Source organism: Nannobrachium achirus (assembly GCF_963921795.1).
Source record: "Nannobrachium achirus genome assembly, chromosome: 16".
NCBI classification, from domain to species: domain Eukaryota; kingdom Metazoa; phylum Chordata; class Actinopteri; order Myctophiformes; family Myctophidae; genus Nannobrachium; species Nannobrachium achirus.
In genome coordinates, this window is record NC_137823.1 from 14318911 (window position 1) to 14329224 (window position 10314).

The window sequence follows — 10314 nt, forward strand, 5'->3', positions numbered from 1 at the left end:
TCAAGAAACTTTCTTTTATAGACATGTTACTGTAGACAGCAGGTGAGGTGACATGTTGTTGAGAGAGAGATAGAGAGGAGAAACACACTGAGTGTTAAACCAATAAATTATCGTTTAATTAGAAACACAGCAAGCTGTGAATATTGCACAATACAACCAATTTTATTCTCAATATTATTTCTCTGTCATTCTCTGATCCCAATACTAACACACACACACACACACACACACATAGCCTACATACACACCTTCACATACGTTCACTGACACACATTATCCATTAATTTACATGTATGGTGATTGGTGTCTTATTTGCATTTTAAATGTATCTACACACAGCTAATCTACACATCATTAGGTGTGTGATTTCCCCCCATAGTGTGTGTTTAACAAAAGGCCTCGATCAGCCAATTCCTGCAAAAGGGTGGAGGAGGAGAGGAGGTGTTAAACATGACACTCTTCTACAGAAACAATCAGTCTGGTCTCATAGAGACTGCATAATGTGCACTTTATGTTTTCTAATAGTACCAAGAGCATGACAACATATACTGTATGTCCATACAGTTAGGATAATATACTGTTGAAAAGGATTATGTATATGTCCATACAGTTATAATAATGCTAAGTAATGTTTAATATAGTTGAATAATCCTAAATTATGTGAATTCACCGTTGTGAATCTGGAATGTAAGAGAACCATATCATTTATGCTTCTGTTCCAGACATTTGGAAAATAAAGTCATGGGATCGAGGTCTGTAGTTTTTATTCACACCACTACATGTTACGCTGTTTAAATATATAGGCATACCTAGTTTATTTTTTACGTTTTTATTTACACACATCTACATGTTGCATATGTTGTTTAAATAAAACTTTAGTTTTTATTCTCATACCAATACATGTTTCAAGTTGTGAAAATAAACACTTTAGTTTCTATTCACACCAACATGTTTTATGTTGTTTAAATATTTTTTTTTAGTTTGTATTCACATGTTGTGTGATGATGGCCCGTCAATCAGGCTGGCTTTTGTTCTGGGTCTCCTGGCCTTTCACATTGAAATGGACCAATGAGTGTTTTCTAAACTGGGCGAGAGGTGTGGGGAGGTGGGAGGAGGTGTTTCTCCTCTCCAAGGACAAATAGAGCTGCTGCTCAGAGTCAGAGCACCACAGACAGGAGTCAGGACACAACTCACACACCATGGAGTGACCACCACCAAGCAACTAGCATTTCACTTCAACTATCAGACCTTCTTTTCTGTTGTGAGGAAACATTCAAAGTTACTGGTAAGTACACAAGCCTTCTGCTCTATTGCACAATCCTAATGTCTGATGAACATTTTGTTTTTCATTTTACCTGTACCTTGACTTTGATAGAATACTTTATTAGCCATAAATGTAAAACACCTTGTGATTCAGTAAGACATTAAAGCTTAAACGATATCACAAAACATGTCCTGGGGAATTGTTTCCATTGTATCGCATCTATTTCCAAGTGTTCCACAAGGCCTTAGGTGAATTATTCAATGATGTAATCTGTACTTGATTACATCCAGTAGGCTATACTTTGTATTATCTTATGTAGTGTTGTTTTTAAATAGTTTAGTTTAGTGTAAGCATTCAGAATGGGATCTCAAGACCAAATGTTTGGTTGCATCATGAGAATTATTTCATCCCTCCCCTGCTTTGTGGATTGTGTCGTTGGAAACAGATTTAATTCGTCACAGTGATCCCCTCAAACTGAACGTTATTTTCTCTAAATGTGCACGGATCAATGACTCAAAAGGTCTTTACATGTGATTTGGAGGCCATTGTTGACTTCTCCCTCATTGTATTCTCATTATATTAATATACATCACAAGTAAATGTATCTTAATCACGTGTGTGTGTGTGTGTGTGTGTGTGTGTGTGTGTGTGTGTCTGTGTTCTTTGCAACAGGTCTGTGGTGATGTGTCAAAGCTCTGCCCTCTGCCAGACTCATTTGAGACGATAGGATTGGCCTTCAGTTCAAACACAACTTCCAGTCTTTCCACAGCTACAGGAGGGAATACTGACCCGGACCACAGGAACCTGCTGCTGACCCACCATTCACAGTGAGAGTGAACTTCAGGGAACATTCAAGAGGAGGAAGTGTGTGGTAACACTTCCTGACACTGAGTGACACTCACTGTTGTAAGCTTCATTCGGAGACTAAATGGCTTCCACATCGTCTCTTCCAGTAGAGGATTATTCCTGTCCTGTGTGTCATGATATCTTTAAAGATCCTGTTCTCCTGTCATGTAGCCACAGCTTCTGTAATGCTTGTCTGCAGCAATGGTGGAGACAGAAGGGAATAAAGCAATGTCCAGTGTGTAAAGAAATACATCCAACAGATCAGCTACTCCGTAACCTGGCTCTGAAGAATGTGTGTGAGGCCTTCATACAGGAGAGACGGAGAGCTTCAAAACGTAAGAGAACTTCATCAGGGTCTGAGGATCTCTGCAGTCTGCATGCTGAGAAACTCAAACTGTTCTGTCTGGAATGTCAACAGACAGTGTGTGATGTGTGTCGAGATTCTAAAAAACACACCAACCACAGTTTCAGACCCATCGATGGAGCTGCTCTGGATCACAAGGAGGAAGTCCAGAAATTACTGAAACCGTTACAGGAGAAACTGAAGGTCTTTAATGACCTTAAAAGGAAAAGTGACCAAACGGCAAAACACGTTGAGGTCCAGGCCCGGCACACAAAGACACAGATTAAGGAACAGTTTAAGAAGATGCATCTGTTTCTACAAGAGGAAGAGGAGGCCAGCATCACTGCACTGAGGGGGGAAGAGCAGCAGAAGAGTCAGATGATGAAGGAGAAGATTGAGGGTCTGAACAGAAACATATTAACCCTTTCAAACAATATCAGAGCCATAGAGGAGGAGCTGAGAGCTGAACACATCTCATTCCTGCAGAACTACAAGACCACAATGGACAGAGTCCAGTTCACACTGCAGGACCCACATCCGGTCTCAGGACCACTGATAGACGTGACAAAACACCTGGGAAACCTGACCTTCAGAGTCTGGAACAAGATGAAGAACATTGTCTCCTACACTCCTGTCATTCTGGACCCCAACAGTGCCGCTCCAGAATACACTCTGTCTGCTGATCTGACCAGTGTGAGACATGGAGAAAGGCGTCAGCTTCCTGACAACCCAGAGAGGTTTGACTACATGCCCATTGTCTTGGGTTCTGAGGGCTTTAACTCTGGGACTCACATCTGGGATGTTGAGGTTGGAGACGATGAAGACTGGGAAGTGGGTGTGTTAGCAGACTCTTACCAGAGAAAGGGAGAGGAACAGGGTCAACACTGGAGTATGATGCTATCAGAAGATGAATACACAGCAGAGTCAGAGTTTGACACTGAATTTGACACTGTTCAACTCTCACTGAAGCAGAAACCTCAGAGGATCAGAATCCAGCTGGACTGGGATGAAGGAAAGCTGTCGTTCTCTGATCCTGATACTAACACACACATACACACCTTCACACACACTTTCACTGAAACACTCTTTCCATACATTAGCACTTTAGATTCTCTGAAGATGTTACCAGGGGAGGTCAGTGTAACCGTGGAATGACAATCCAATCCAGTATACATAATACATTGCTATAGTTCTACTGTCTATTATCAATCATTTCTGATTATTTTATAATGTTAGTGATGATTACATACACATACATTTGGTAAAAAGCTTTTTTCACTGGTTCAACATCGAACATCGGTTCAGCATTTCACCTACTTTATGCCACATGTGTGACCCTTCTCACTGTGTGTGTGTGTGTGTGTGTGTGTGTGTGTGTGTGTGTGTGTGTGTGTGTGTGTGTGTGTGTGTGTGTGTGTGTGTGTGCAGCACCTGTTTATGTACTCCATGGAGTCATTTTTTTTCTTCAATAAAATATAGAATTACTTCACCGTTTGGACTAATCTCAAAGTCACTAAACCATCTGATTCTTCATGATTCGTTGTTTGAACGTGTATAGCCTATATCAGCTATAATACATTTGAACTGGGGAAAATGTGAATACTCATTGAAATATTTTTTGAAACACACATCACACTTTTATGAGGGATCTTGTCACAAGTTCAGACACTAAGGGCCCTATTATGATCCAGGTCTTATGCCTTATGCCTTAACTTCTTTACCTTTTTTCACTATTTTGAAAAACATTTTTAAATACTTCAAATGCTGATCTACATCTGCACGTTGTGAACTTGCAGATCAGCTATTTGAAATATTTAAAAAACAAACAAAATAGTAAAAAAAGGTAAAGAATTTAAGGCATAAGACCTGGATCATAAAAGGGCCCTAGGAGTTATGGACAGGATAATTACAAATTGGGCCCCTTATCCTCCCTCTTCTTATTAGTGAGCAATATAAGAAAATAATTTCCCATTATGCTTCTGTTCCAGACATTTGAACAATATAAGGGTGGCATGAGGTCTATGCATCGTCATAACATCCAACAAACATGACAGGGAAAGAGAATCCAAGTGGAAAAGTAGAAATACATGCTATAATACAAATCTAATCCTCACTGAATATTAATTATTTATCTATATTTCTAAGCTTATCGCTTGGCAGTGGTTGGCACACAGAGCGGGAGAGTGTTTACTGTTTACTATTGATTAATTCACTTTAAATGTGGATGAGTTTAAACTAAACACATGAAATGCACCAACCACATTTATTTACATTTCACTTCAATATCCAGTGCAACATTTTGTGCAGTTCAGAGAGGGAGCAGACAAAAACTGACCAATGACAAGATTGGACCTTTGGGGAGGCCCTTTAAAGGACCTACACCATGAATTTTCACTTTTTCTATTTTAAAACCTTTTTTTGGGGTCCCACTGGCACCTTCTATCCTCACAAAGTCCTATTTCTGACCGTTGTGTCTTTCTCTGGCACCGTGATCGCAACGCACTGTGATCGCGAGTCGACGCATGGTCACGTCGTGTGTGTGTGTGTGTGTGTGTGTGTCTGTCTGTGCCAGTGACTGCTTCCACACAGAACTGCGACCAGAAACATGCAATCAATACTAGTAAGACACCTGAGGGTGGAATGCGACCTCAGGGTGACTATCTGGCCAACCACAGCGTTTCTCTGACGATTCTAGTTGTTGTCATTCTGGGGGGAGATACGTAGGGTGTGGGCGATAGGGCCTAATCATGGAGATGTGTTACAGAATGACTCATATATGGGCAGAAAAAGTATGTCATGTGACATCACTTCCTGTACAGACAGTCAGACAGACAGCCATTGACTCCGGCCTAACAATGGCTACTGTCTATGACGGTAGTTCCATATGACATGATGGACTGGACTATCTCCATATATAGTGTTCTCCACATCTCCATGTTTAGGCCAAACAGGTTTTCTCCATTTCTCCATGTATAGGTCCAAATGCCCAACGTTGAGCTTGACAACGAAACGTTCTTAACACAGCCGCCCCCATATTTACTTTAGAAAATATGTTAAATTCTAAGAACGTTTCGAGTATTGGTTTGATACAAGAGCGAATAAGCGCTACACTCTGGAATCCTGTGCGTCGGATCCAGGCCTAATAACTTTATATGGCCGCCCTGTTGCCACCTCCTTGTTACATTTTCTTTTCTGAGACTGCCGACTGCACATTGTACCTCATCCACCCTTTCTTCTCTCTCCTTTTGGTATCTTTATCCTCCTCCTCCTTTTTTCTTTTTTATTATTCTCATTTTTGTCTTTCTTAGTCTTGTGTATCCTTCTCTCTTTTTTTTGTCTTTCTTAGTCTTGTGTAGCCGCCCCGTACAGGAAGTGATGTCACAACTCGCTGACATCACACTGACATCACTTCCTGTACAGAAGGAAGGTTACAGAAGGAAGGTTACGGAAGGAAGGAAGGTCACTCAAGCGACAAGGTTTTTCAGGGTAAATGCGAACTTGTTATGATCTTGGCCTAGGGGTGCCAGAGACCACAACAAAAAGGGGGAGACGCAGACAAACAAAGTTTAAATAATATTTATTAAAGACTTAAATCAAATAATTGAACCAAACCTAAAGAGATGAGATGTGTAATCAGTCAAGTCAGTAGTGGAATGCTGTATGGATGCATGAGTCGTGCAGTGTCTTATGTGTTAGCCAAAGTGTTGAAAAGAGTGCAAAAGGAACAGGGGGAGAGGAGAACAGACAAGCAGTGAGTGGAGCAGAACTGGAAGAGGACTGGGGAGGCAGGCTTTTATAGGGTGTGCACCGGGCCCAGGTGCACGCCAATCTGCCTGATGGCCAATCAATCAGTCTCTGCTCCCCAGTCCTTTAGAAAACAGGAGAACAGAAATTACCACAAAGCAAATAGACAAATCATAACCAACGAGTGCAACCTATCCTAACATACATAACCTACAGTCCTCATAGTGAGGGGACCGTCACACCCCCCCCATAAAGACGGGGTCCCAAAGGGATCACCGGAACAAGCTTTAAATATTAAATACTAAATATGAATACTAAATTTACAACCTACCGTATACTACCTATACCCACTCTACCAATGGCCAACCTCCCGCCCTGTCATAGGCCTTCATCCCAGCAACTGGATACAAAAGCAAGAAGCATTTAAGAGCTTAAAGACCACAGCAGGACCCCAGAGAGAACGTCCACTGCACAAGGCCACGAACCTCATGTTTGAGCACTGTATAGGGAGAACACAAAACAGGTCACTGATCAGTAGAAACAACAGATAACAGGCCACAAAAACTGTCCCTCCAATGTCTAACCCCCCTATCACCAGCCACCACCCCAGCAACTGATGCATCTAAGGGCTGCATGACTGGCCAAGAGGGCCACTGGAGCCTATCTCCATTACTTTACATTATTTATTTTAAAGAGTACCACCCAAATCTGGCCTGGCCCCTGTAGAAATTCAGGCATCGCATCATGCCCAACAAAGAAAATAAGGCATCGCATCATGCCCAACAAAGAAATTAAGGCATCGCATCATGCCCAACAAAGAGTACCAACCACGTCTGGCATGGACCCTGTAGAAATTCAGGCATCGCATCATGCCCAACAAAGAGTACCAAGTCCAACCACGTCTGGCTTGGTCCCTGTAGAAATTCAGAAATCAAAGTAGGGTTAAGCCCACCCGAAATCCATACATCAAAGTGGGGTTATAATAAGTAAGTATAACGAAGCCCACCCCGAACATGTCAAAGCATTTCCCCACCTCGAAAACTGACGTGCCTGGTGGAGAACTCTGGATACCTCTGTCCCCACCTCCCAGCCGTTCAGCCCGGTGGATGGGCTGTATACCCATTTCACAAATTAATGCCTTAACACACAAAGATCGGTATAACACCCAATCTGTGCTGCTGTACCTGCAATTTAGTTTCAGTGTCCACTTCAGTTTTTAAGTGTCAGTTTTTCAATTGCCTATTGAGTATCTAGCCTCACTTTTTCCTGATCAGCTTGTAACTTAGCTTGCAACATAACTTATTTTTTCCTCAATGTTAACCCTGCAGGGGCCAACACCCTAGGTGCAGGAGGCACCCATGCAGCACCTAACACAGGAGGGGAATGAGAAATCCTCCAGAATAGTTTTTAGAAAAACAACGCCCTCTCGAACGTCGGGAATGGTCAAATTATTAGCAAATAGCATACTAACAAATCGCACCTGTATACCAAAATACCACCCAATCTCTACTTTAACCTTAACTCCACCTCACCACACCATCCTGCCCACAATCTCAGCAACCTCGCATGCAGGAGCAATTTAAGAGACCAAAAACAGCTTGGCCTACAATGGAGAAAAAGAAAACAGGAGACATCTTAGGTACAGAAGCAACCCAGGTCATGCAACCATTTACGGGACTACACACTATAGGATCAGCAGTGATGTAAACTATATATCCAATTACACCAACACCAACAGGACTTATCGTACTCACATACGGACCCGCCTTTCACCCAAAACAGCTGACCAATTATCATAGCTTAACCCTATGGGCAGCCATTTTCAGCCGTGCACAAAACATGTTCTCTCATGGCAAAAAAGAAGAACTATGCCACGTTGTTTTACTGTACATTAAAACAAACGCACCCATGTCACCCACCAGTTGAGTTACATCTTGCAATTTCCATATGATTAAACCCCCATATTTTAACCATATCAATCCCACTTGATATGGTGAAATCAGCGCGCACGGCCGCGCACGTGTGTGCCTGCCTGCCTGGTGTGTGAACTTCCTGAAATGTAATCGTTTCAACTGCTGCATGGATGTGATATTCTTTAGACCCACCCCCACCCCCTGCGCTCATTGGAGAAGCCGCAATTTTGGATCGGAGAAACAGTCCACTCTGAGAGTGGGCGGGGTCTATGGGCTGGAACCAGGCAACTTAACCGCAGCACTTCCGCCACTTCAGTTATGCAGCCCACATCGCATATTGTGTCCAGGATGCCTCATAAAACAGTCTGTTCCTATCAGCACCTCATAAAGGAGCTAATAGCAGATGAAGGGTCAGTCTGCTCTCATCAGAACCTCATAAAGGCTGGGGTCCAGCTGATGAAGAGCGTCCATCATCTTTGAACGTGCTCTGTTGCCCTTCTTCTTCAATGTGTCGTAGAAGCTCCTGGCCTCCTCCTCGCGGTAGCCCTGGGCTCTGATGGAGCTCATCTCCTCCTCGTTCAGAACCCTCTGGTCCAGCAGACGGTCCAGCAGACTGTGGAGGACGGGCTTCGACACTCGCTGGATGAACTCTGCCCGTCTGGAGCGCAACGGCTCCTCCACGTCCTGGGAGGACGTCATCATCACCATCAGCGGAGTTGGGCCCGTTACTGAAAACACGTACTGTATTACTTGCTGCTCTGTACAAAAGTAATATTACTTTACTTATTACTCCCTGCCAACTAGTCTATACTACTCTGTGTTGTGGCCCCTGCCGCTGGTGTGAGAATACCCTAACTCAGTGGCGCCAGAAAAGAACATTTGTGTTAAAATATCAAAAAATATATAGGCCTATATATACTGTATTAAGGATTTTGTTATATTTATACTTTTGAATATCTAACATATAAATGGATGACATGTTTAAAATGATTGTTAACTCCCCACCCCCACCCCCCAAGGACCCCTGGGGGTCACTTTGAGAGCCAATGCCCTAACTCTTACCTTCCAGCTCAATGTCTCCCTCCCAGACCAGGTTGTTCTCGGGTCCCAGTAAGGTCAAAGAGAATTCCTCTGCATTGAGATCCAACTTCACCTCAAAGGTTGGGATGTAATTTGGTCCATAGTTCAGACGATATTTCACAGCCTGAAAACAGAGAGAACTAGAATTGCACTCTGTCAAGATGCCAACTTGCGGGTTCTACCTAGTACCTAGGTTTTTCTTAGATTACTATTCCTATAGACCGCATTCCTGGCCGCGCCCCATACTTCCGGCCGGAAGCCTTATTTGGGCTTTAGTCGTTTTGGGATTTTCCTATTTATGTATTACCTTGCTTATTGTATTGAAGTATTACCTTGTTTATTGTAAATCGCTCTGGATTAAGAGCGACTGATAAATTGTAAATTGTACCCATTTCCCTCTATAGCAGCAGCTATCAGACAGTGGCGACGAAATAGGCTACAGACGGTATTTACAGCAAAAGCTTTCCCCACAAAAAAGAGAAAACTTTTTAACAGACAATAAACTCAGCTTGTACTGAACTTTTAATGTTTGATACTGTACCTTGGGTTGTACTTTATATGAAGTGCATTGCAGTCTGTAGATTTGGGATGGGGTCAGATAACAGTTGGAGGTGGTCTCGATGTATTCATCCTCTTTACGCTTCGCCTTCACCTACGATGACACCAACACAACTTTGACACGATGCTTAAGCCATATGCCTGGTAGATGGGCACATCCTTCAAGCTTTGAACTGTAGACTTCACCAGACTCTGATTGACATTTTTATCTTTTGTCTTTATAGCCCTACTATAAACATGGCCCCGCCCAACATACTAGCCTCTGGTTATCTGAATCTGAATCCATTTCTTGTTGAGGTACAGGCTAAATATATTGTGTGTGATGCTAGATGCTTAACATGTACTGTAACATATTTTACCTCATCGAGGGGCAGATTGCTCGGCAGCAGAAATACCCACAGCTTGCGTCTCAGACCTCTTTGTGGTGGACGGAACAGCACAACCTCACCACTGGTTTGCTTGAAGTAGTTGTAAATCCTCCACAAGAGCCCAAACAGAGACAGGTGGGTCACATTTACAATTACGTGCGTCTTGGTCACTTTCTGTGGTTCTAAGAAGTTCAATTC

At 42.7% G+C, this 10314-nt stretch overlaps 1 protein-coding gene across 1 annotated transcript; it reads left to right on the forward strand.

Annotated features, from left to right (window-relative positions):
* Window positions 1-2192: 2192 nt before the first annotated feature.
* LOC308300814 (E3 ubiquitin-protein ligase TRIM35-like) lies at window positions 2193-7584 on the forward strand (the record flags this gene model as incomplete). The annotated part of the gene is made up of 2 exons (XM_080744713.1): window positions 2193-2853; window positions 7526-7584. 2 exons carry the CDS (start codon window positions 2193-2195, stop codon window positions 7582-7584), a joined length of 720 nt encoding a protein of 239 aa, XP_080600839.1.
* Between the last annotated feature and the right edge of the window lie 2730 nt (window positions 7585-10314).